Source organism: Scyliorhinus canicula, chromosome 2 (assembly GCF_902713615.1).
Source record: "Scyliorhinus canicula chromosome 2, sScyCan1.1, whole genome shotgun sequence".
Taxonomy (NCBI): domain Eukaryota; kingdom Metazoa; phylum Chordata; class Chondrichthyes; order Carcharhiniformes; family Scyliorhinidae; genus Scyliorhinus; species Scyliorhinus canicula.
Window position 1 is genome coordinate 574793 of NC_052147.1, and position 27081 is coordinate 601873.

Consider the following 27081-nt stretch of genomic DNA (forward strand, 5'->3'; position numbering starts at 1 on the left):
CCATACCCCCTCCTCCCCCTCCCACCATACCCCCTCCTCCCCCTCCCACTCCCACCATACTCCCCCCTCCACCTCCCCCCACTCCATTTTGCCCACCCCTCATTGCCCAGGAATGGAACGGCCATTTTAGAGGGCATTCCAGGGTCAGCCACATTGCTGTGGGTCTGGAGTCACATGTAGGCCGGACCGGGTAAGGACGGAAGATTTCCTTCCCTAAAGGACATTAGTGACCCAGATGGGTTTGTAATGACAATTGGCACTGGTTTTATTTTTTTTCCAGATTTTTATTGAATTCAAATTTCATTGTGATGGGATTCGAAACCGGTTCTCCAGAGTTGGGTCCTGGGTCTCAGGACAAGTCCAATGACCATGCCACTACCCCACCGCCTCTCCGTGGAGCTACTCTCTCCATCCACTCCATTTCCTGAAGCTGACACCTCCCCCCATCCCCCACCTCTCCCCCAAATCCTTTCCACATTCCCCGAGCTCCATCTACCCCGTCCCAGAACCACATCCTCGTGCCCCCACCAACGCCCCCTCCCCACGCACATCACATCCCAGGGATCCTTACCCAGTAGGTCCCCAGAGAAGTTGACAGGCAGGACGACGGCAATGGACAACACACAGACCACAGTGAGCAGCACCAGGATGTGTCGCTGAAATGAGAGGTAGATAATGGCGTCGATTCCACACTTGTACTGAATCTCATCGTCCCTTAAAGCAAAAACACTGAGTGAGTCACAAGTGAACACTGTTCCAGTCTTCAATCCCTCCTCCTGACACATTCTATCCCGCCCACCCCACAACCATATTGAGAACCCAAGGGATCGTCCGTCACCACCATTTATGCAGCACCAAGGACAGAAGGGAGTGTTTGGGGTGCGAAGCGGATACTTTATAAACAAAGGCAACAGGATATCCAAGGAGATGAAAATGACAGACCTGAAACGTTAGGGCAGCACGGTAGCACAAGTGGTTAGCTCTGTGCTTCACAGCTCCAGTGTCCCAGGTTTGATTCCTGGCTTGGGTCTCTGTCTGTGCAGAGTCTGCACGTTCTCCCCGTGTCTGCGTGGGTTCCCTCCGGGTGCTCCGGTTTCCTCCCACAGTCCAAAGGTGTGCAGGTTAGGTGGATTGGCCATGATAAATTGCCCTTGTTGTCCAAAAAAGGGTTAGCTGGGGTTACTGGGTTACGAGGATGGGGTGGAAGTGAGGGCTTAAGTAGATGCTCTTTCCAAGGGCCGGTGCAGACTCGATGGGCCGAATGGCCTCCTTCTGCACTGCAAATTCTATGATTCTTTGTTAACCCTGTTTCTGTCCCCACACCTGCTGAGAACTTGTCCCATTTTTTGTTTTCTATGATGCTTCCAGCTCCCTTTTGGTTCCGAGTTCTATTGATTCCTCCCGACCATCACTTTTGCTAATTTTAAAATTTACATTTTCCTATTTTTTTCTGCATTCTTTACCTGCTCTTTGATTGCTTCCTTCTCTTGTCCCTGTCCCAATTCCTTGTTAATTCAAATGACCTTTATCTCCCCACTCATTTGTTTGCCATTTTCTTTGTTCGCCTTCCTCGTCAGAAGCAGCCTTTCCTGCGGAATAGTTTTCATCTACCTCAGAATCGAGGCTAATGCCCTTTAAACTCGCCCTGATGCAGCCCCTTTAAGCCATGGGTTCAGTTTCCTGGTTTTTCTCTCCTCCCATATTCTAGTATGTGGACAAGGGATGTAATCCGAGCTCAGGACACTGTCTGTCTGGACCGCAAGGTGTAGTGTCCAGCCCAACAATTATTGCTTCAATTAAATCATAGATTACAATTTCCTCTGATAGCAGCTGGAGGTTAGCTTAAAACAACACAGAAAACGCTAGAAAAACTCAGCAAGCACGGCAGCATCTTTGGCGAGGAAAGCGGAGTTAACATCTCAAGTCAAATTTGAGTTTTCTTTGGCAATATTCAAAGGTTTCCGTGCCAAAGAAGAGCCGTATTAGACTCAAACATGAACTCTGTCTATCTCTGCACAAATGCTGCAAGACAGGCTGGGTTTTTCCAGCATTTTCTGTTCTTATTTCAGGTCACCAGCACTCGCAGGACTTTTCTATTAACTTAGAGTTTAACTTACCTCATGTGATAGAGTGTGGTCAGCCAGGAACAGAACCCCTGGAGGCACAGAACAAAAACATCAATCAAAATCACAAACCAGAAAATTATAGTGAACAAGATGACGCAGTGATCCGGTAATCCACCCAGCGGAGTCACTCAGTGATCCGGTAATCCACCCAGCGGAGTCACTCAGTGATCCGGTAATCCACCCAGCGGAGTAACTCAGTGATCCGGTAATCCACCCAGCGGAGTCACTCAGTGATCCGGTAATCCACCCAGCGGAGTCACTCAGTGATCCAGTAATCAACCCAGCGGGGTCACACGGTGATCCGGTAATCCACCCAGCTGAGTCACTCAGTGATCCAGTAATCCACCCAGCGGAGTCACTCAGTGATCCGGTAATCCACCCAGCGGGGTCACTCAGTGATCCGGTAATCCACCCAGCGGAGTCACTCAGTGATCCGGTAATCCACCCAGCGGAGTCACTCAGTGATCCGGTAATCCTCCCAGCGGAGTCACTCAGTGATCCGGTAATCCTCCCAGCGGAGTCACTCAGTGATCCGGTAATCCACCCAGCGGAGTCACTCAGTGATCCGGTAATCCACCCAGCGGAGTCACTCAGTGATCCAGTAATCCACCCAGCGGAGTCATTCAGTGATCCGGTAATCCACCCAGCGGAGTCACTCAGTGATCCGGTAATCCACCCAGCTGAGTCACTCAGTGATCCGGTAATCCACCCAGCGGAGTCACTCTGATCCGGTAATCCACCCAGCGGAGTCACTCTGATCCGGTAATCCACCCAGCGGAGTCACTCAGTGATCCGGTAATCCACCCAGCGGAGTCACTCAGTGATCCGGTAATCCTCCCAGCGGAGTAACTCAGTGATCCGGTAATCCACCCAGCGGAGTCACTCAGTGATCCGGTAATCCTCCCAGCGGAGTCACTCAGTGATCCGGTAATCAACCCAGCGGGGTCACACGGTGATCTGATAATCCACCCAGCGGAGTCACTCAGTGATCCGGTAATCCACCCAGCGGAGTCATTCAGTGATCCGGTAATCCACCCAGCGGAGTCACTCAGTGATCCAGTAATCCACCCTGCTGGGTAACTCAGTGATCCAGTAATCCACCCAGCGGAGTCACTCAGTGATCCGGTAATCCACCCAGCGGAGCCATTCAGTGATCCGGTAATCCACTCAGCGGATTCACTAGTGATCCGGTAATCCACTGAGCGGAGTCACTCAGTGATCCAGTAATCCACCCAGCTGAGTCACTCAGTGATCCGGTAATCCACCCAGTGGAGTTACTCAGTGATCCGGTAATCCACCCAGCGGAGTCACTCAGTGATCCGGTAATCCACTCAACTGAGTCACTAAGTGATCCGGTAATCCACCCAACGGAGTCACTCAGTGATCCGGTAATCCACCCAGCTGGGTAACTCAGTGATCCGGTAATCCACCCAGCGGAGTCACTCGATGATCAATAATCCACCCAGCTGGGTCACTCAGTGATCCGGTAATCCACCCAGCTGGGTCACTCAGTGATCCTGTAATCCACCCAGCGGAGTCACTCGGTGATCCGGTAATCCACCCAGTTGTGTCACTCGGTGATCCGGTAATCCATCCAACTGAGTCACTCAGTGATCCAGTAATCAACCCAGCTGAGTCACTCAGTGATCCGGTAATCCACTCAGCTGAGTCACTCAGTGATCCGGTAATCCACCCAGCGGAGTCACTCAGTGATCCGGTAATCCACCCAGCGGAGTCACTCAGTGATCCGGTAATCCACCCTGTTGGATGACTCAGTGATCCGGTAATCCACCCAACTGAGTCACTCAGTGATCCAGTAATCCACACAGCTGAGTCACTCGGTGATCCAGTAATCCACCCAACTGAGTCACGGAGTGATCCGGTAACCCATCCACCTGAGTCACTCAGTGATCCAGTAATCAACGCAGCTGGGTCACTCAGTGATCCGGTAATCCACCCAGCAGGGTCACTCAGTGATCCGGTAATCCACCCAGCTGGGTCACTCTGATCCAGTAATCCACCCAGCTGATCAGTGATGTTAGAATGATGAGAGTCATTGAGGTCTACAGCACAGAGAAAGCCCTTTGTGCCGCTCAGCACCCTGAATAGTGCTCAGCCAATCCCAGCCCCACCACCAGCCAGCTCTCCCCATCAAAGGGGAAAACAGCCTCCGGTTATCTGGCACTGTGGAGACTTTGTTTACTGTAGAATCTGCCAAAGTAGCGCTCATAGACAAGCAGGCAGAAAACAAGGACTGGGGACACAGTTCTCCGGCCTCGTTGCGATCTCACTTGACCGAAACGGGGACGGTGAATGGTGGGAGAGGCCAAATACGAGAACAGTGCCAGGGGCCAGTTTGTGATGCAACCGTCTGCTCCCATAGGTGAAATCAGAATCCCGACTGAGTGTGGCAAGAAACCAATTATCACCACTCCAGCTCTATTGCCATACAATTAACGGGAGCCACACCATATCCAACAGCCTCCCACCATTCAGCCCCCTCCCCAGCGAGAGCTCACGCTGGCCCCAATTACTACTCCTTTTGATAAACATGAACCTGGCGGAAGGGCTTGTGTGGGGAGCCGAGGAGGGGAGTAGCATCTTTAGTCACAGGCAAAGAGCCCGGGGGCACTGAGCTTAGCACCCCAGTGCTCGGTGGGGGGGGTGAGAGACCCGCCATAGGAGGGGGCGTGAGGGACCCGCCAAAGGAGGGGGGGTGAGGTACCCGCCATGGGAGGGGGGGTGAGGGAGGGGGGGTGAGGGAGGGGCCGCTGAGGGGGGTGAGGGACCCGCCATGGGAGGGGGGGTGAGGGAGGGGGGGTGAGGGAGGGGCCGCTGAGGGGGGGTGAGGGACCCGCCATGGGAGGGGGGGGGTGAGGGACCCGCCATGGGAGGGGGGGGGGGTGAGGGACCCGCCATGGGAGGGGGGGTGAGGGAGGGGGGGTGAGGGAGGGGCCGCTGAGGGGGGGTAACATCGCGTGGCATCACCACGCCAACCCATGGATCTGTGACCCCATTCTGGGGACAACTGTAGCTCCTGCCTGTCTGCCCCACCGACCACCCATAACCCCCACTGGCTGCGGAGGCCTCTGGCTGTGCGGCTGAGGGCTATCGCTAATAGGGAACTGGCAATCGTGGTTAAGTGAACACTTCACACAACCTTAGTGGATTTCCGTGGGTGAGCGGCCCTGTAACATGTGGGAGGCATTGCCCAGCATCCCAATCAGACCCTGATGCTGGGACACTGCGGGAGGCAACACCACACACGCAGCAGCCAACATCCCAACACCCAGGCGATGGGACACAGCTCCCGGACATGTCCATGGCTGGAGGGTGGGTAAGAACCATGGGGAGTGGGCCAGTGCCTGGTCTGGGTGAGGTTACGTGCGGGTGTCTGGAGTACAGGGTCTGGGGTCGGTTGAGGGAGGCCCGCTGTGGTTGGGCATGGGGGAGGGGGGGGGATCGATGGGGAATGGAGGGTCCCGGGGTGGGAGCTGCCGTTGTCTGTCAGTCTCACACCGTCTCCCAATTCCTTACAGATATTGAACGGTAGGGAAGGTATCTTGGACCCCGCAGAACAGGCCCTAGTGGTGCTGCTGATTGGCCGTGCGGCTAGACGCCGGAGACGGCGGCAGCAGCAGCCAGAGCCATGTGCCAGACCCCTCCCTGCCCCACACCCTGAGCACCCAGCCACCCATCAGGCCAGGAAGGGACCCAGAGGGGGAGTCCCTCGACGGCCCAGGGTGTACAGGCGTCACTGATCCTTTGAACAAATGTTGGTAATGTGTGCTGCAGGAGGATCCTGGGATGGAAGTCTATATTTCATGATTGGGTTGGCTCAGTGAACTCAAAGACAGTGAGAGGTGAGCATATGTGTTTGCTTTTCAGGTGTTGTATTCAAGTTTAAGTAGGGAATGTGTTTCAGCCTCAACAAGGAAATGGTGCGGCACCTGTGCCAAATCCTTGCAGACGTGGCACCACATTGCCATCAAGGTCACTGTCATGTGAGTGTCCCTTCAAGAAAGGTTTTGTTTTACCACATGGCTTGTAGCTTCAGTGATGTAATTTGTGGGTGGAGCTGGGCTGTGGCTGTCAGGTGAGAGGGGGTTTGGAGTTTGGTTTCATTTCCAGTTTGTTGGTTTGGATTGCAGAAGAAGCAGTAGTGGATCCCGGGAGGGCAGTGGATCCCGGGAGGGCAGTGGATCCCGGGAGGGCAGTGGATCCGGGAGGGCAGTGGATCCCGGGTAAGCTCGCCTAACTAGGCTTAAACCCGACAGAGACATGCGGCGTTTGGTCATGCCCATTTTGGGCAGGGTTTCGATTCCGACGGGACATCAGAGTAGATCTCACGAGGCGTAAAAGTTGCCGGGAAGCCTTCGGGACGCCTCTGCCAGGTTTTACCAGTCGCGGTGCGCTCGAGCCAGAGCGGAATGCGGTCCGTAGATCGCACCCTACATTTCTAACTTTTCCCAGTTCTAGTGAAAGGTAATTGACCTGAAGCATGAATGGTTTTCCTCTCGACAGATGCTGCCCAACCTGATTATTACCAACATTTCCTGTTTTATTCCAGATTCCAGCATCCACGGTATTTTCTGTTTTTGAGTGAGGTTTGTAGTTGTCGTATATTTGCTCTTCCAGAAGGCAGGCGATACGGTTGAACATCAGAAACAAACCAGTAACGACAGTGATGGGATTGGAGGCACAGTAACGACAGTGATGGGATTGGAGGCACAGTAAACACGGCTGCAAGCTGACTTACCACATCTTTATTTTCCAGTTCAGTTGGGCTGGTTTCAGATGGAGATTTCTCTTTTTCTGTCTGTTCACCATAAAATAATGAGGTGAGGCTACGGGAAATAAAGGAAAAGCTTTGAACACAACTACTGAAAACCACATCCCCCGAGGCGCTGAGAGTCACAGATAGAAAGGACATGTCAGGGACAGAGTAAGGCCGGCCTGGGAAGGGAGGAATGGAAAGAGAAGTGGAGGGACAGGGAAGGAAGAGTGGAGGCAGGCCTGGAGACGGCAAGGGGCAGCGGTGTGGGAGGGATAGGCAGGAGAGGTCGGGGTGGGCAGAGGGGCTTCCCTCAATGGTCATTCACACGTGTATACATCTCAGGAATGGATAAACAGATTCTGTCTCTTTTCTCAGATAAAAGGCTACGGGGGTGTCCCAACCGAGATTTTTAAATTTTGAAGGATTTGATACAGCGGATAGAGGTTGAACATCCTTTATCAGAAATTCCAGAACTGGAAAATTCCGAAATCCGCACTTTTTTCAAGCATGAGGAGTGGGAAATCCCACAAGGCTCTGGGAAGGTCCCTGGGTGATGCGCAGTGTCCCAATGCACCTGCACAGGGTCCAGCCCACCGCACATGCACAGGGCCCAGCCCACCGCACATGCACAGGGTCCAGCCCACCGCACCTGCACAGGGCCCAGCCCACCGCACATGTACAGGGCCCAGCCCACCGCACCTGCACAGGGCCCAGCCCACCGCACATGCACAGGGCCCAGCCCACCGCACATGCACAGGGCCCAGCCCACCGCACATGCACAGGGCCCAGCCCACCGCACATGCACAGGGCCCAGCCCACCGCACATGCACAGGGCCCAGCCCACCACACCTGCACAGGGCCCAGCCCACCGCACATGCACAGGGCCCAGCCCACCGCACATGCACAGGGCCCAGCCCACCGCACATGCACAGGGCCCAGCCCACCGCACATGCACAGGGCCCAGCCCACCGCACATGCACAGGCCCCAACGCACCACACCTGCACAGGGCCCAGCCCACCGCACATGCACAGGGCCCAGCCCACCGCACATGCACAGGGCCCAGCCCACCGCACATGCACAGGGCCCAGCCCACCGCACATGCACAGGGCCCAGCCCACCGCACCTGCACAGGGCCCAGCCCACCGCACATGCACAGGCCCCAACGCACCACACCTGCACAGGGCCCAGCCCACCGCACATGCACAGGGCCCAGCCCACCGCACATGCACAGGGCCCAGCCCACCGCACATGCACAGGCCCCAACGCACCACACCTGCACAGGGCCCAGCCCACCGCACATGCACAGGGCCCAGCCCACCGCACATGCACAGGGCCCAGCCCACCGCACATGCACAGGGCCCAGCCCACCGCACATGCACAGGGCCCAGCCCACCGCACATGCACAGGGCCCAGCCCACCGCACATGCACAGGGCCCAGCCCACCGCACATGCACAGGGCCCAGCACACCGCACATGCACAGGGCCCAGCCCACCGCACATGCACAGGCCCCAACGCACCACACCTGCACAGGGCCCAGCCCACCGCACATGCACAGGGCCCAGCCCACCGCACATGCACAGGGCCCAGCACACCGCACATGCACAGGGCCCAGCACACTACACATGCGCAGGTCCCAACACACCACACGTGTCCAGGTGCCAATGTGCCACACATGCACAGGTCCAAATGCACCGCACATACGCAGCTCTCCAGACGCTGCACATGCACTTTATCACATTATATTCCTGAAATCTGAAAAATTCCAAAATCAGATACACACTCGGCCCAAGCATTTCAACCTGTACAGAGAAAATGCTTCATCACATGGGGAAGAACGTAACTAGGGGCCATCAATCTACGATAGTCACTAAGAAATCCAACCAGGAATTCAGAAGAAACTTCCACCTCCAAACTAGTGAGAACGTGGAATTCGCTACCATCGCACGTGGTTGAAGCCAAGAGCTTAGATAACTTCTCGGGGAAAACAAAAAGATGTAATAGCAGAGCATTTAGAAATGCGCAATATAATCGGGCTGATTCAGCATAGCTTCATGAAGTGGAAGTCATGCCTGACAAATTGATTAGAATTCTTTGAGGTGGTAACGAGTTGTATTGATGAAGGAGAACCAGTAGATGCAAGATTTCCAAAAGGTTCGAGAAGGTACCATACAAAAGGCTACTTAATAAGATAAGTGCCCATGGTGTTGTGGGTAGTATATTAGCATGGACAGAGGATTGGCTAACTGATAGAAGACAGAGTTGGGATAAGAGGTGTATTTTCATGATGACAACCTGTAACTCATGGAGTGCCACAAGGATCAGTGCTGGGGCCACAATTATTCACAATATATATTGATGACTTGGACGAGGGAAGTGAATGTACTATTGCCAAGTTTGCGAATGACACTAAAATAGATGTGAAGGCGTGGTGAGGAAGGCACAGAATCTAGGCTATTGAGTTGGATGATCAGCCATGATCGTGATGAATGGCGGAGCAGGCTCGATGGGCCGAATGGCAGAGCAGGCTCGAAGGGCCAAAAGGCCTCTGCCTAAGACCACAAGGCACAGGAGCAGAATTAGGCCACTCGGCCCACCAAGTCTGCTCCGCCATTCAATCATGGCTGATATTTTCTCATCCCCATTCTCCTGCCTTCTCCCCATAACCCCGATCCCCTTATTAATCAAGAACCTATCTATCTCTGTCTTAAAGACACTCAGTGATTTGGCCTCACAAAGCCTTCTGCGGTAAAGAGTTCCACAGATTCACCACCCTCTGGCTGAAGAAATTCCTCCTCATCTCTGTTTTAAAGGATCGTCCCTTTAGTCTGAGATTGTGTCCTCTGATTCTAGTTTTTCCTACAAGTGGAAACATCCTCTCCACATCCACTCTATCCAGGCCTCGCAGTATCCTGTAAGTTTTAATAAGATCCCCCCCCATCCTTCTAAACTCCGAGTACAGACCCAGAGTCCTCAGCTGTTCCTCATACGACAAGTTCTTAATTCCAGGGATCATTCTTGTGAACCTCCTCTGGACCCTTTCCAAGGCCAGCACATCCTTCCTTAGATACGGGGCCCAAAACTGCTCACAATACTCCAAATGGGGTCTGACCAGACCTTATACAGCCTCAGAAGTACATCCCTGGTCTTGTATTCTAGCCCTCTCGACATGAATGCTAACATTGCATTTGCCTTCTTAACTGCCAACTGAACCTGCACGTTAACCTTAAGAGAATCGTGAACAAGGACTCCCAAGTCCCTTTGTGCTTCTGATTTCCTCAGCATTTCCCCATTTAGAAAATAGTCTATGCCCAAATTCCTCCTTCCAAAGTGCATAACCTCACACTTTCCCACATTGTATTCCATCTGCCACTTCATTGCCCACTCTCCTAGCTTGTCCAAGTCCTTCTGCAGCCCCCCTGCTTCCTCAATACTACCTGTCCCTCTACAGATCTTTGTATCATCTGCAAACTTAGTAACAGTGCCTTCAGTTCCTTCTTCCAGATCACCCTATCTTCTATGTATCTATGAATCTATGTTAGGTGAGTGGGCCAAAACTTGGCAGATTGAACATAATATTAGAAAATGTAAAGTTCTGCACGTTGGTAGGAATAATAAAGGAGCTGAATGTTATTTAAATGGAGACAGACTGCAGAAAGTTTCAGCATGGAGGGATTTGGGGGTCATCATATATAAATCACAGAAAGCCAGCATGCAAGTTCAGCGGGTAACTGGGAAGGCAAATGGAATATTGGCCTTTATTTCAAAGGGAATGGAGTATAAAAACAGGGAAATCTTGCTGAAACTTTACAAGGCAAGTTAGACTGCACCTGGAATAGTGTGAACAGTTTTGGTCCCTCTTCCAAGGACAGACATACTGGCATTGGAGGCAGTCCAGGGAAGGTTCACGACGTTGATCCCGGGTGTAAACTGATTTTCTTATGAGGAGAGGTTGATTAGGTTGGGCCTCTACTCGTTGGAGTTTAGAAAGATGAGGCGCAACTTTATTGACAGACAGGATTCTCAGGGGGCTGACAGGGTCGATGCTGAGAGGTTGTTGCCCCTTGTGGGAGAGTCTAGGACCAGAGGGATTAAATCGCAGAGTAAGGGGTCGCCTATTTCAGGCAGAATTTCTTCTCCCTGAGGGTAGTGAATCTATGGACATCTTTACCGTACAGAATTCTAGAGGCTGGGTCATTAAGTATGTTCCAGGTTGAGGTCGGCAGTCAGGGAATTAAGGGTTATAGGGATGAGGCAGGAAAGAGGAGGAGAGGTTTATCACGTCAGTTCAGCCAACATCTCATTGAATGAAGCAGACTGGGTGGGCCGAATGGCCCACTTTCTGTTCCAAAATCTTACAATCTTATGGAGGGGTCGAACTCGAGTTCTAACCCCCACAAGACTGCCCTGGAGTCTCCAGGAATGGAAGATCAATCATTGGCACATTAAAATTACTTTTCTGTCACATTCTTTGAACATTTCTTTTTACCAGATATAAAATTATTGAAAACTGGAGAGAAAAGGTTAGTTGACTGACAGTCAATCATCGAACTGGCAATGAGTCATTTGTCAATGAGTCTTTTTACTTTCCAAGTGGCCCAGGACGAAGGCAGTGCATCACAAGGTTAGATGTGTTGGCCAATGGCTCGAATGTGGGGACAAGTCATTGAATCCCTACAGTGCAAAGGAGGCCATTCGGCCTATACACGCTGCACCAACCTTCCGAAAGAACACTCTACCCAGGTCCACTCGACTGCCCACTGCACCCTATCCCGCAAACCAACCGCACATCCCTGGACACCAAGGGGCAGTTTAGCATGGCTAGCCCACCTAACCTGCACATCTTTGGACTGTGGGAGGAAACCGGAGCACCCGGAGGGAACCCACGCAGGCACGGGGAGTGTGTGTAGCTGTCTCTTTATCAGGATATGGTTAGTGTTCTACTAACATGTAACCCAATGTTTGATACCCGTGTCAGTACACCAGGCTTTGATTTCACATGGAAGTAGAGTCACATGTTCTTGCCATTTCCTCTAATATTTCCTGCTAACAAAGCACAACGGAGCTGGTCTGGATAGTCTCTCTTATCCCTCTCTTATCCCCCATTTGCAGCACACAGCCATAGTGCTCCTCAGGAGAAGCACATGGAGCCACTCTGAAAGGAGAAATTGCCTCTGAGAATGACATGAAGAGTTTGATGTAGGAGGGAGAAGAGGGGATGTAGAATCAATGGATCAGGGAGAACCTGTCATTGTCCATCAGCAGGGCCAAGCGTCCATAGTCCCAGGCTGCCTTCCGCAGGCAGGAGAATATAAATAGCAGCACCTGCAATCAGAGAAACAGCAAAGGGTTAATATTCTCAAACCCTGCTCCAACAGCTCATACTGTTTTATTCCAACACACAGGCATCAACACTCAACCATTTAAAAATAAATAAATTTAGAGTACCTAATTTTCTTTCCCATTAAGGGGCAATTGAGCGTGACCAATCCACCTGCCCTGCACATCTTTGGGTCCCAGACATGGGGAGAACGTTCAAACTCCACATGGACAGTAACCCAGGCTACACTCAATCATGATTCTAACATTTACCCAAACCTGTTTAGTTTAAAAGTTTTCAAGTTTAAAGTTTCAAGCTAAAAGACACCTCTGCTGGTAAAAAATACTTTTTCCCAATTTAACAATTACTCACAGACTGAGTACAGAGTAAAGCTCCCTCCACATTGTCCCCATCAAACACTCTCAGGACAGGTACAGCACGGGGTTAGATACAGAGTAAAGCTCCCTCTGCACTGTCCCCATCAAACACTCCCAGGACAGGTACAGCACGGGGTTAGATACAGAGTAAAGCTCCCTCTACTCTGTCCCCATCAAACACTCCCAGGACAGGTACAGCATGGGGTTAGATACAGAGTAAAGCTCCCTCTACACTGTCCCCATCAAACACTCCCAGGACAGGTACAGCACGGGGTTAGCTACAGAGTAAAGCTCCCTCTACACTGTCCCCATCAAACACTCCCAGGACAGGTACAGCACGGGGTTAGATACAGAGTAAAGCTCCCTCTACACTGTCCCCATCAAACACTCCCAGGACAGGTACAGCACTGGGTTAGATACAGAGTAAAGCTCCCTCTATACTGTCCCCATCAAACACTCCCAAGGCAGGTACAGCACGGGGTTAGATACAGAGTAAAGCTCCCTCTACACTGTCCCCATCAAACACTCCCAGGACAGGTACAGCACGGGGTTAGATACAGAGTAACGCTCCCTCTACACTGTCCCCATCAAACACTCCCAGGACGGTATAGCACGTGGTTAGATACAGAGTAACGCTCCCTCTACACTGTCCCCATCAAACACTCCCAGGACGGTATAGCACGTGGTTAGATACAGAGTAAAGAACAAAGAAAATTACAGCACAGAACAGGCCCTTCGGCCCTCCCAGCCTGCGCCGATCCAGATCCTCTATCTAAACCTGTCTCCTATTTCCTAAGGTCTATTTCCCTCTGTTCCCGCCCGTTCATGTACCCGTCCAGATGCCTCTTAAATGATGCTATCATACCCACCTCTACCACCTCCGCTGGTAAAGCGTTCCAGGCACCCACCACCCTCTGCGTAAAAACCTTTCCACGCACATCTCCCTTGAACTTTCCCCCTCTCACTTTGAAATCGTGACCCCTTGTAACTGACACCCCCACTCTTGGAAAAAGCTTGTTGCTATCCACCCTGTCCATACCTCTCATAATTTTGTAGGCCTCAATCAGGTCCCCCCTCAACCTCCGTCTTTCCAATGAAAACAATCCTAATCTACTCAACCTTTCTTCATAGCTAGCACCCTCCATACCAGGCAACATCCTGGTGAACCTCCTCTGCAACCTCCTCTGCAATGGCAGCACAGCAGGGTAGCATGGTGGTTAGCATAAATGCTTCACAGCTCCAGGGTCCCAGGTTCGGTTCCCGGCTGGGTCACTGTCTGTGCGGAGTCTGCACGTCCTCCCCGTGTGTGCGTGGGTTTCCTCCGGGTGCTCCGGTTTCCTCCCACAGTCCAAAGATGTGCGGGTTAGGTGGATTGGCCATGCTAAATTGCCCGTAGTGTCCTAAAAAGTAAGGTTAAGGGGGGGGTTGTTGGGTTACGGGTAGAGGGTGGATATGTGGGTTTGAGTAGGGTGATCGTTGCTCGGCACAACATCGAGGGCCGAAGGGCCTGTTCTGTGCTGGACCGTTCTATGTTCTATGTTCTAACCTCTCCAAGGCATCCACATCCTTCTGGTGAAGTGGCGACCAGAACTGCACGCAGTATTCCAAATGTGGCCTAACCAAAGTCCTATACAACTGTAACATGACCTGCCAACTCTTGTGCTCAATACCCCGTCCGATGAAGGCAAGCATGCTGTATGCCTTCTTGACCACTCTATCAACCGGCGTTGCCACCTTCAGGGTATAATAGACCTGAACTCCCAGATCTCTCTGGGTACATCAATTTTCCCCAGGACCCTTCTATTGACCATATAGTCCGCTCTTGAATTTGATCTTCCAAAATGCATCACCTCGCATTTGCCTGGATTGAACTCCATCTGCCATTTCTCTGCCCAACTCTCCAATCGATCTATATTTTGTTGTATTCTCTGACAGTCCTCCTCGCTATCTGCAACTCCACCAATCTTTGTATCATCTGCAAACTTGCTAATCAGACCACCTATACCTTCCTCCAGGTCATTTATGTATATCACAAACAACAGTGGTCCGAGCACGGATCCCTGTGGAACACCACTAGTCACCCTTCTCCATTTTGAGACACTCCCTTCCACCACTACTCTCTGTCTCCTGTTGCCCAGCCAGTTCTTTATCCATCTAGCTAGTACACCCTGAACCCCATACGACTTCACTTTTTCCATCAACCTGCCATGGGAAACTTTATCAAACGCCTTACTAAAGTCCATGTATATGACATCTACAGCCCTTCCCTCATCAATTAACTTTGTCACTTCCTCAAAGAATTCTATTAGGTTTGTAAGGCATGACCTTCCCTGCACAAAACCATGCTGCCTATCACTGATAAGTCTATTTTCTTCCATATGTGAATAGATCCTATCCCTCAGTATCTTCTCCAACAGTTTGCCTACCACTGACGTCAAGCTCACAGGTCTATAATTCCCTGGATTTTCCCTGCTACCCTTCTTAAACAAAGGGACAACATTAGCAATTCTCCAGTCCTCTGGGACCTCACCCGTGCTCAAGGATGCTGTAAAGATATCTGTTAAGGCCCCAGCTATTTCGACCCTCGCTTCCCTCAGTAACCGGGGATAGATCCCATCTGGTCCTGGGGACTTCTCCATCTTAATGTCTTTTAGAATATCAAAAATTTCCCCCTTCAGTATGACAACATAACCTAGAGTATTTAAACATCCATCCCGAGCCTCAACATCCGTCATGTCCCTCTCCTTTGTGAATACCGATGCAAAGTACTCATTAAGAATCTCACCTATTTCCTCTGAGTCCACGCATAAATTCCCCCTTTTGTCTTTGAGTGGGCCAATCCTTTCTCTAGTTACCCTCTTGCTCCTTACATACAAATAAAAGGCTTTGGGATTTTCCTTAACCCTGTTAGCCAAAGATATTTCATGACCCCTTTTAGCCCTCTTTATTGCATTTGAGATTCGTCCTACTTTCCCGATATTCCTCCAAAGCTTCGTCAGTTTTGAGTTGCCTCGATCCTATGTATGCTTCCTTTTTCATCTTAGCTAGTCTCACAATTTCACCCGTCATCCATGGTTCCCTAATCTTGCCATTTCTATCTCTCATTTTCACAGGGACATGTCTGTCCTGCACTCTAATCAACGTTTCCTTAAAAGACTCCCACATTTCAAATGTGGATTTACCCTTAAACAGCTGCTCCCAATCCACATTCCCTAGCTCCTGCCGAATTTTGTTATACTCTGCCTTTCCCCAATTTAGCACTCTTCCTTTCGGACCACTCTCGTCCTTGTCCATGAGTATTCTAAAACTTACGGAATTGTGCTCCCTCTACACTGTCCCCATCAAACACTCCCAAGACAGGTACAGCACGGGGTTAGATACAGAGTAAAGCTCCCTCTACACTGTCCCCATTAAACACTCCCAGGACAGGTACAGCACGGGGTTAGATACAGAGTAAAGCTCCCTCTACACTGTCCCCATCAAACACTCCCAGAACAGGTACAGCACGGGGTTAGATACAGAGTAAAGCTCCCTCTACACTGTCCCCATCAAACACTCCCAGGGCAGGTACAGCACGGGGTTAGATACAGAGTAAAGCTCCCTCTACACTGTCCCCATCAAACACTCCCAGGACAGGTACAGCACGGGGTTAGATACAGAGTAAAGCTCCCTCTACACTGTCCCCATCAAACACTCCCAGGACAGGTACAGCACGGGGTTAGATACAGAGTAAAGCTCCTTCTACACTGTCCCCATCAAACACTCCCAGGGCAGGTACAGCACGGGGTTAGATACAGAGTAAAGCTCCCTCTACACTGTCCCCATCAAACACTCCCAGGACAGGTACAGCACGGGGTTAGATACAGAGTAAAGCTCCCTCTATACTGTTTTACAACATTCTCCAGTGAATTACACGAGTGAAGAATTTCCCCCCATCTCCTTGGGCTAGTTTCCAAGGCAGATGCAATATGTGGAAAGGAGTTTCTGATATACATATGAACGTATGAATTTGGAACAGAATTAGGCCATTTGCCCCTTCAAGCCCGACTATTCAATAAGATCAACGGTGATCTGATTGTAACCTCGATTCCACATTTCCACCTATTCCTGATAACCACTCACCTCCTTGGTCACAAGAATCTATCTGCCCTTGCTTGAAAAACATTCAAAGACCCTGGGCGGAATCATCTCAGAAATCGGCAACATCCAATTTCAGACATGGAAAATGGTGTTGATCCCACCAACGGTAATGGTGGCTTTCTTTGCTGCATTGTGCAGCACGTGGGGTAAAGAATTTGCAGCCATGAGTTCCACATCGTATCGCAGACTGGCAGCCTTTGAATCGTCTGCCCAGCCATCACCTCAATGCTCCAGTGACCTGGATGTCACATTAAAGTGAAGACAACGCTCACTTTAAGGAAGCCGCTGGGAAATTGTGGCTGTCGACCCAGGAGACATTTAGCACCAACTTTACAGATGCCTCCCTCGAGCGCCTGCTGGACATAGTGGAGAGAGGCCTGCTTCGATATACTCTACCCACTCTGGACAAAGACCTGCTGCCAAGTTCAGCAAGCTGGCATGGGAGGCAGCAGTGGTCAGTGCCAAAGCCCAGCAGAAGAGGACAGCCATCCAGTGCTGCACAAGGATGAATGATCTCCTCTATTCTGCTGGGCTAAGTCACTCTTCTCATTACTGACAAACTCACGGGCCCATCGTTCAGCGACAGGTATATCCCTCAATGCCAGCTCGAGGTACACCATCGCTAACTCTCCCACACACACCTTCATCTCCCATACAGGTCTTTCTTTCAAATTAATTCATTGAATGTGGGCTTCATTGGCTAGGACAGCATTTATTGCCCACCCCTAGTTGCCATGGAGATGGTGGTGAGCTGTCTTCTTGAACCGCTGCAATCCCCGAGGTGTAGGTACACCTACTGTGCTGTTAGGGAAGTGTTCCAGGATTTTGACCCAGTGAAGTGAAGGAACGGTGATAGAGGACTTTGAGGGGAACCTCCAGGTGGGTGGGGTTCCCAGGTATCTGCTGCCCTTGTCCTTCTAGATGGTCGTGGAAGGTGCTGTCTGAGGAACCTTGGTGAGTTCCTCCAGTGCATCTTTTGTGAACCCCCATCTGCCACCCCATTCCCCCCAACACTAACCTCCCATTCCCCCCACTCCCCTGTCCCCCTCCAAAGAGTGGAACCACTCTGCGGACACTACACCAGCTTGAGTGAACTCACCTCTGGGTTCCTCTCGGAGTTCTGCTCACCAGCTCCACTCCTTTTGAAACCAGTCATACATCGCACCGTTCGACATCATCCCGCTGTGCTTTATTTGACCCGAGGGTATGATTCTGGATAATGATATGCTAATGTATAATGCTCTTCCCTTGCCTGGATGATCACAGCTCCAACCGCACTCAGGAAGCTCAACACCATCCAGGACAAATGAGCCCACTTGATTGGTATCCCTTTCACAAACATTCAATCCCTCCACTATGGAGGGAGGAGAATGTTGTTCCCCTGTTCAAGAAAGGGAATAGGGAAATCCCTGGGAATTACAGACCCATCAGTCTCACGTCTGTGGTGAGCAAAATATTGGAAAGGATTCTTAGAGATAGGATTTATGATTATTTAGAAAAACAGTTTGATTAAAGATAGTCAGCATGGGTTTGTGAGGGGCAGGTCATGCCTCACAAGCCTCACTGAATTCTTTGAGGATGTGACGAGATACATTGATGAAGGTCGGGCAGTGGATGTGGTGTATATGGATTTCAGTAAGGCATTTGATAAGGTTCCCAATGGTAGGCTCATTCAGAAAGTTAGGGGAATGGGATACAGGGAGATTTGGCTGTCTGGATACAGAATTGGCTGGCCGAAAGAAGACAGTGAGTGGTAGTGGATGGAAAGTATTCCGCCTGGAGGTTGGTGACCAGTGGTGCCCCGCAAGGATCTGTTCTGGGACCTCTGCTCTTTGTGGTTTTTATAAATGACTTGGATGAGGAAGTGGAAGGGTGGGTTAGTAAGTTTGCCGATGACACGAAGGTTAGGGGAGTTGTAGATAGTGTTGAGGGTTGTTGCAGGTTACCACAGGACATTGACAGGATGCAGAGCTGGACTGAGAAGTGGCAGACGAAGTTCAACCTTGATAATTGTGAAGTGATTGATTTTGGAAGGTCGAATTTGAATGCTGAATACAGGGTTAAAGGCAGGATTCTTGGAAGTGTGGAGGAACAGGGGGATCTTGGGATCCATGTACATAGATCCCTCAAAGTTTCCACCCAGGTTGATAGGGTTGTTAAGAAGGCGTATGGTGTGTTGGCTTTCATTAACAGTGGGATTGAGTTTAAGAGCCGCGAGGTTTTGCTGCAGCTTTATAAACTCTAGTTAGACCACACTTGTGTCGCCTCATTATAGGAAGGATGTGGATGCTTTGGAGAGGGTACAGAGGAGATTTACCAGGATGCTGCCTGGAATGGAGGGCATGTCTTCTGAAGAAAGGTTGAGGGAGCTAGGGCTTTTCTCACTGGAGCGAAGGCGGCAGAGAGGTGACTTGATAGAGGTGTACAAGGTGATGAGAGACATGGATAGAGTGGATAGCCAGAGACTTTTCCCCAGGATGGAAACGGCTGTCACGAGGGGACATAATTTTAAGGTGATTGCAGGAAGATGTCAGAGGTAGGTTCCCTACAGAGGTAGGGAATAGATAGGATAGATGCGGGCAGGTTGTTTCCACTGGCGGGTGACAGCAGAACTAGGGGGCATAGCCTCAAAATAAGGGGAAGTAGATTTAGGACTGAGTTTAGGAGGAACTTCTTCACCCAAAGGGTTGTGAATCTATGGAATTCCTTGCCCAGTGAAGCAGTTGAGGCTCCTTCATTACATGTTTTAAGGTAAAGATAGATAGTTTTTTGAAGAATAAAGGGATTAAGGGTTATGGAGTTCGGGCCGGAAAGTGGAGCTGAGTCCACAAAAGATCAGCCATGATCTAATTGAATGGCAGAGCAGGCTCGAGGGGCCAGATGGCCTACTCCTGCTCCTAGTTCTTATGTTCTTATGTTTACACAGAGAGTGGTGGGTGTATGGAATGCGCTGCCAGCAGAGGTGGTGGAGTCAGAGTCATTAGGGACATTTAAGCGACTCTTGGACAGGCACATAGACAGGGGTGTAGGCTAGGTTGATCTTAGATTAGGATAAGTGATCGGCACAACATCGTGGGCTGAAGGGCCTGTACTGTTCTATGTTCGATCGATGAATAGTGGCTGCAGGCTGTGGATCATTTACAGGATGCATTGCAGGAACTCACCAAGGTTCATTTAGAAGCACCTTCCAAACCTTCAACTGCTACCATCTATATACCTGGGAACCCCACCATCTAGAGCAGGAGTTCTCAACCTTTTTTAACCCATGGACCCCTTTTCCTCTTAATTTTTTTTGTGGACCCCCATAGCCATTCCTAATCCTTATATTTTGTCCGATGACTGAAGTCCAGCTACCTTACCGTGAGGGTTGGAAACGGATTAGCGGTATTTTCGTACGTTGCCAAACTTATTCTAATATGAAAAGTAATGAAAAAAACTTTTTACGGACTAAATTAAATTCAATTACTCTAAAAATAACCAATTCATATCAAATATACACAGTTTCTAGTGATTACTGTGTTAAATCATTCATTAAATTTGTCAAGGAGAAACGATGGGTGATTTTCACCTCCGTTTGTTCTAGGTAACTTTAAATTTACGACACTGTCAAATGTAAAGTTTTTTCTTCTACTTGATTGCCATAAACAATTCATAGCTACATGAATATTTCTACTTTTAGTATTTTAATATAGCGTAGATTACTGTAAAAATTTAATTCTCAGTAATAACAATTGTTCTGAAGTAGAATTGCTCTATGGACCACTAAAATATCACCGTGGACCCCCAATTCGGTATTTTTTTTGTGTGGACCCCCAGTAATGTTACATGGACCCCCAGGGTCCATGTGGACCCCAGTTGAGAACCACTGATCTAGAGGTTGCCCTCCAAGACACTCACCACCCTGACTTGGAAATATATCGCTGTTTCTTCATTGTTGCTGGGTCAAAATTCTGGAACACTTCCCTATCAGCACTGTGGGTGTATCTACACCATATACATTGCAGCGGTTCAAGAAGAGCGCTCTCCACCACCTTCTGAAGGGTAACTAGGGATGGGCTATAAATGCTGGCCTAACTAGCAACGCCCACATCCCATAAATGAATTACAAACAAACTATTGCCCTCTAGGTCCCCTTATCTGTCTCACTTGCAGTTTCATCCTCCTGTCCATGTCCCTGACCAAGTCAGAAGACCCTATCCAAGGAGGTAACTGTTTAGCTCACTTGGCTAGACAGCTGGTTTGTGATGCAGAGCGAGGCCAACAGTGTGGGTTCAATTCTCGTACCAGCTGAGGTTATTCGTGAAGGCCCCTCCTTCTCAACCTCGCCCGTCGCCTGAGGTGTGGTGACTCTCAGGTTCAATCACCACCAGTCAGCTCTCCCCCTCAAAGGGGAAAGCAGCCAATGGTCACCTGGGACTATGGTGACTTGACCTCATTTAGGAAACTTTCTCACTCCCTGACGTGGCACAGTGTCTGGGGCCCTGACGTGGCACAGTGTCTGGGGCCCTGAAGGGGCACAGTGTCTGGGGCCCTGAAGGGGCACAGTGTCTGGGGCCCTGACGGGGCACAGTGTCTGGGGCCCTGACGGGGCACAGTGTCTGGGGCCCTGACGGGGCACAGTGTCTGTGGCCCTGACGTGGCACAGTGTCTGTGGCCCTGACGGGGCACAGTGTCTGGGGCTTTGACGTGGCACAGTGTCTGGGGCCCTGACGTGGCACAGTGTCTGGGGCCCTGAAGGGGCACAGTGTCTGGGGCCCTGACGTGGCACAGTGTCTGGGGCCGTGACGTGGCACAGTGTCTGGGGCCCTGACGTGGCACAGTGTCTGGGGCCCTGACGTGGCACAGTGTCTGGGGCCCTGACGTGGCACAGTGTCTGGGGCCCTGAAGGGGCACAGTGTCTGGGGCCCTGACGTGGCACAGTGTCTGGGGCCCTGACGTGGCACAGTGTCTGGGGCCCTGACGTGGCACAGTGTCTGGGGCCCTGACGTGGCACAGTGTCTGGGGCCCTGAAGGGGCACAGTGTCTGGGGCCCTGAAGGGGCACAGTGTCTGGGGCCCTGAAGGGGCACAGTGTCTGGGGCCCTGACGTGGCACAGTGTCTGGGGCCCTGAAGGGGCACAGTGTCTGGGGCCCTGAAGGGGCACAGTGTCTGGGGCCCTGAAGGGGCACAGTGTCTGGGGCCCTGACGTGGCACAGTGTCTGGGGCCCCGACGTGGCACAGTGTCTGGGGCCCTGAAGGGGCACAGTGTCTGGGGCCCTGACGTGGCACAGTGTCTGGGGCCCTGACGAGGCACAGTGTCTGGGGCCCTGACGTGGCACAGTGTCTGGGGCCCTGACGGGGCACAGTGTCTGGGGCCCTGACGGGGCCAGTGCACGGGCCATGACGTGGTCACGTGTCTGGGCCCTGAAGGGGCACAGTGTCTGGGGCCCCTGACGTGGCACAGTGTCTGGGGCCTGAAGGGGCACAGTGTCTGGGGCCCTGAAGGGGCACAGTGTCTGGGGCCCTGACGTGGCACAGGGTCTGTGGCCTGAGGGGCACAGTGTATGGGGCCCTGAAGGGGCACAGTTCTGGGGCCCTGACGTGGCACAGTGTCTGGGGCCCTGAAGGGGCACAGTGTCTGGGGCCCTGACGTGGCACAGTGTCTGGGGCCCTGAAGGGGCACAGTGTCTGGGGCCCTGACGTGGCACAGTGTCTGGGGCCCTGAAGGGGCACAGTGTCTGGGGCCCTGACGTGGCACAGTGTCTGGGGCCCTGAAGGGGCACAGTGTCTGGGGCCCTGAAGGGGCACAGTGTCTGGGGCCCTGAAGGGGCACAGTGTCTGGGGCCCTGAAGGGGCACAGTGTCTGGGGCCCTGAAGGGGCACAGTGTCTGGGGCCCTGACGTGGCACAGTGTCTGGGGCCCTGACGTGGCACAGTGTCTGGGGCCCTGAAGGGGCACAGTGTCTGGGGCCCTGACGGGGCACAGTGTCTGGGGCCCTGACGGGGCACAGTGTCTGGGGCCCTGAAGGGGCACAGTGTCTGGGGCCCTGAAGGGGCACAGTGTCTGGGGCCCTGAAGGGGCACAGTGTCTGGGGCCCTGAAGGGGCACAGTGTCTGGGGCCCTGACGTGGCACAGTGTCTGGGGCCCTGAAGGGGCACAGTGTCTGGGGCCCTGACGTGGCACAGTGTCTGGGGCCCTGACGTGGCACAGTGTCTGGGGCCCTGACGTGGCACAGTGTCTGGGGCCCTGAAGGGGCACAGTGTCTGGGGCCCTGACGTGTCACAGTGTCTGGGGCCCTGACGTGGCACAGTGTCTGGGGCCCTGACGTGGCACAGTGTCTGGGGCCCTGACGTGGCACAGTGTCTGGGGCCCTGAAGGGGCACAGTGTCTGGGGCCCTGACGTGGCACAGTGTCTGGGGCCCTGACGTGGCACAGTGTCTGGGGCCCTGAAGGGGCACAGTGTCTTTAGCTCAGTCTCCAGCTGAATGATTCTGAATCAAAGTCTCTAACCGCAATCTCTTACCGCAGATATGTTTGCTGAGGTTCCAATTGGTATTCAGGAGCCTTGACACAGCACCTCTTCTGCCATCCTTAAAATGTTCTAAATAATTACATTCCGTTTTTTTATCTATATTATTAACTTTATCACCAGTTCATACACTATTGGAATAGACCTGAACCACTTCCCAGATACTCACCAAACTGCTGCTTCTTTTCCTGTTGCACAGCAAGATCCAATTCCTCCAGGGTGACAGGGTAAAATAAGCAAAAGGAAAGGAACACCTCACTCCCCTGTCCACCTCTTTCCGTTTCCGTCAAAGTCAGGAAAGGATCAGGTCCCCCCCCCCTCCTCCATTCAGTAATAAACTCTGGAATATTCTGCAGGTTTTACAGTGTTCCAGTATCTTGGATACAGGACTAAGCTACTCACAGCTCAGGTCAAGAAACAATGGGCGGGATTCTCTGATCCTGAGGCTAAGTGTTGATGCCGTCGTAAACGCTGTCACATTTCACAACATAGAACGATACAGCGCAGTACAGGCCCTTCGGCCCACGATGTTGCACCGACATGAGAAGTGAAGAACTAAAGGCCATCTAACCTACACTTAGCCATTATCATCCATATGCTTATCCAATAAACTTTTAAATGCCCTTCAATGTTGGCGAGTTCACTACTGTTGCAGGTAGGGCATTCCACGGCCTCACCACTCTTTGCGTAAAAAACCCACCTCTGACCTCTGTCCTATATCTGTTACCCCTCAATTTAAGGCTATGTCCCCTCGTGCTAGCCACCTCCATCCGCGGGAGAAGGCTCTCACTGTCCACCCTATCTAACCCTCTGATCATTTTGTATGCCTCTATTAAGTCACCTCTTAACCTTCTTCTCTCTAACGAAAACAACCTCAAGTCCATCAGCCTTTCCTCATAAGATTTTCCCTCCATACCAGGCAACATCCTGGTAAATCTCCTCTGCACCCATTCCAAAGCTTCCACGTCCTTCCTATAATGAGGCGACCAGAACTGTACGCAATACTCCAAATGCGGCTGTACCAGAGTTTTGTACAGTTGCAACATGACCTCATGGCTCCGGAACTCAATCCCTCTACCAATAAAGGCCAACACACCATAGGCCTTCTTCACAACCCTATCAACCTGGGTGGCAACTTTCAGGGATCTATGTACATGGACACCGAGATCCCTCTGCTCATCCACACTACCAAGAATTTTACCATTAGCCAAATATTCCGCATTCCTGTTATTCTTTCCAAAGTGAATCACCTCACACTTCTCCACATTAAACTCCATTTGCCACCTCTCAGCCCAGCTCTGCAGCTTATCTATGTCCCTCTGTAACCTGCAACATCCTTCCACACTGTCTATAACTCCACCGACTTTAGTGTCGTCTGCAAATTTACTCACCCATCCTTCTGCGCCCTCCTCTAGGTCATTTATAAAAATGACAAACAGCAACGGCCCCAGAACAGATCCTTGTGGTACGCCACTCGTAACTGAACTCCATTCTGAACATTTTCCATCAACCACCACCCTCTGTCTTCTTTCAACTAGCCAATTTCTGATCCACATCTCTAAATCACCCTCAATCCCCAGCCTCCGTATTTTCTGCAATAGCCGACCGTGGGGAACCTTATCAAACGCTTTACTGAAATCCATATACACCACATCAACTGCTCTACCCTCGTCTACCTGTTCAGTCACCTTCTCAAAGAACTCGATAAGGTTTGTGAGGCATGACCTACCCTTCACAAAACCATGCTGACTATCCCTAATCATATTATTCCTATCTAGATGATTATAAATCGTATCTTTTATAATCCTCTCCAAGACTTTACCCACCACAGACGTTAGGCTCACCGGCCTATAGTTACCGGGGTTATCTCTACTCCCCTTCTTGAACAAAGGGACCACATTTGCTATCCTCCAGTCCTCTGGCACTATTCCTGTAGCCAATGATGACCTAAAAATCAAAGCCAAAGGCTCAGCAATCTCTTCCCTGGCTTCCCAGAGAATCCTAGGACAGCATCAACCTGCCCTCAGGAGCAGCGATTCTGACCCCTACAGGGGGCCAGTACGGCACTGGAGCGACCCACGCCACTCCAGCTGCCGAAACTGGCATCAAATGGGCGCTGTGGGTCTGCGCATGCGCAGCGCGGCCGGTGCGATTGCGCGCCTGCGTGGTGGCTCCCTTCTCCGGCTCCGACGCAATATGGCGTAGGGCTACAGGGGCCGGCATGGAGCAAAAGAGACCCCCAGCCCGAGAGGCCGGCCCGCCGATCGGGAGGCCCCGATTGCAGACCAGGCCACGGCGGAGACCCCCCCCCCCGGGGTCTGACCCCCCTCTCCCCCCCCCCGGGTCTGAACCCCCCTCTCCCCCCCGCCCAGGGTCTGACCCCCCTCTCCCCCCCCCAGGGTTCTGACCCCCCCCCCCCCCGGGGTCTGACCCCCCTCTTCCCCCCCCCCGGGTCTGACCCCCCTCTTCCCCCCCCCCCAGGGTCTGACCCCCCTCTCCCCCCCCCCCCCCAGGGTCTGACCCCCCTCTCACCCCCCCCCCCCGGGTCTGACCCCCCTCTCTTCTCCCCCCCCCCCCCCCCCCCGGATCTGACCCCCCTGTCTTCTCCCCCCCCCCCCCGGGGTCTGACCCCCCTCTCTTCTCCCCCCCCCCCCCCGAACTGACCCCCCTCTCTTCTCCCCCCCCCCCCCCCGGGTCTGACCCCCCTCTCTTCTCCCCCCCCCCGGGTCTGACCCCCCTCTCTTCTCCCCCCCCCCCCCCCCGGGTCTGACCCCCCTCTTCCCCCCCCCCCCCCCGGGGTCTGACCCCCCTCTCTCCCCGCCCCGGGGTCTGACCCTCCTCTCCCCCCCCCCCCCGGGGTCTGACCCCCCTCTCTCCCCCCCCCCCGGGGTCTGACCCCCCTCTCTCCCCCCCCCCGGGGTCTGACCCCCCTCTCCCCCCCCCCCCCCCCGGAGTCTGACCCCCCTCTCTCCCCCCCCCGGGGTCTGACCCCCCTCTCCACCCCCCCCCCGGGGTCTGACCCCCCTCTTCCCCCCCCCGGGGTCTGACCCCCCTCTCCCCCCCCCACCAGGCCGCCCCCAGATGGATGCACGCAGAGGTCCCGCCGGGTAAGACCACACATGGACGGTCCCGGCGTGACTCTGATTATTTTTTGAGGCCGCTTGGCCCATCCCGGGCGGAGAATCACCGTGGGGATCCCATAGAGCGGTCCCCGGCCGGCGCCAATGGCACCAATTCTCCACCCTTCGGAGAATAGGCGGATCGCCGTCAGGGCAGCGTCGTGCGATTCAAGCCCGGCCCAGCATGGGCTGAGAGAATCCCGCCCAATATGTCTGGGTGAGGATTGGGGACCATTGCTCAGACTTTCACAAACTTATATAAAAAAAAGATCATAAACCTACAAACACACAGGGCTCAGAGGTGGAGTCCACGCAGGAGGGCTGTTTTCAGGTCAGAAAAGCAGGAAACCGGTTTCCAGAATGTCGTATAGTTTGCAAACCGCAGGGCAGCTGTTGTTCAATTGCTTTCTAACAGTTTCCCACCCGCAAGTGGCTGTATTGTCAGGCTGGAGGCCTATCGGGCAGTAAACACAAGGTCACAGCCAAGCTTCAGTGGGCTGCTCTTTCCAGGGGCCAGTGCAGACTCGATGGGCCAAATGGCCTCCTTCTGCACTGTAATGATGACAGCAGGTACAGTCAGGTGGTGGGAGAGACAATGCGGAGGGCAGACAGGATCCAATGACGGGAAGAGGGTAAGACTGTTGCAAAAAGTGGAGCACTAGTTATGGGATGAGGGTTACTGGGTAGCTAATTGGAAGGGTAGCACAGTGGTTAG

General features: G+C 52.5%; 1 protein-coding gene across 1 annotated transcript in view; it reads right to left on the minus strand.

Moving 5' to 3' along the window:
- LOC119962482 (calcium permeable stress-gated cation channel 1-like) overlaps window positions 1-27081 on the minus strand; it is a 149284-nt gene that overhangs the window by 85099 nt on the left and 37104 nt on the right. The window contains exons 4-7 of the mRNA XM_038790426.1: window positions 12148-12227; window positions 6886-6973; window positions 2118-2155; window positions 572-714 (exon numbers count right to left, since the gene is read on the minus strand). Of these exons, the coding sequence (XP_038646354.1) occupies window positions 572-714; window positions 2118-2155; window positions 6886-6973; window positions 12148-12227 (349 nt within the window). The remainder of the gene's footprint in view (window positions 1-571; window positions 715-2117; window positions 2156-6885; window positions 6974-12147; window positions 12228-27081) is intronic.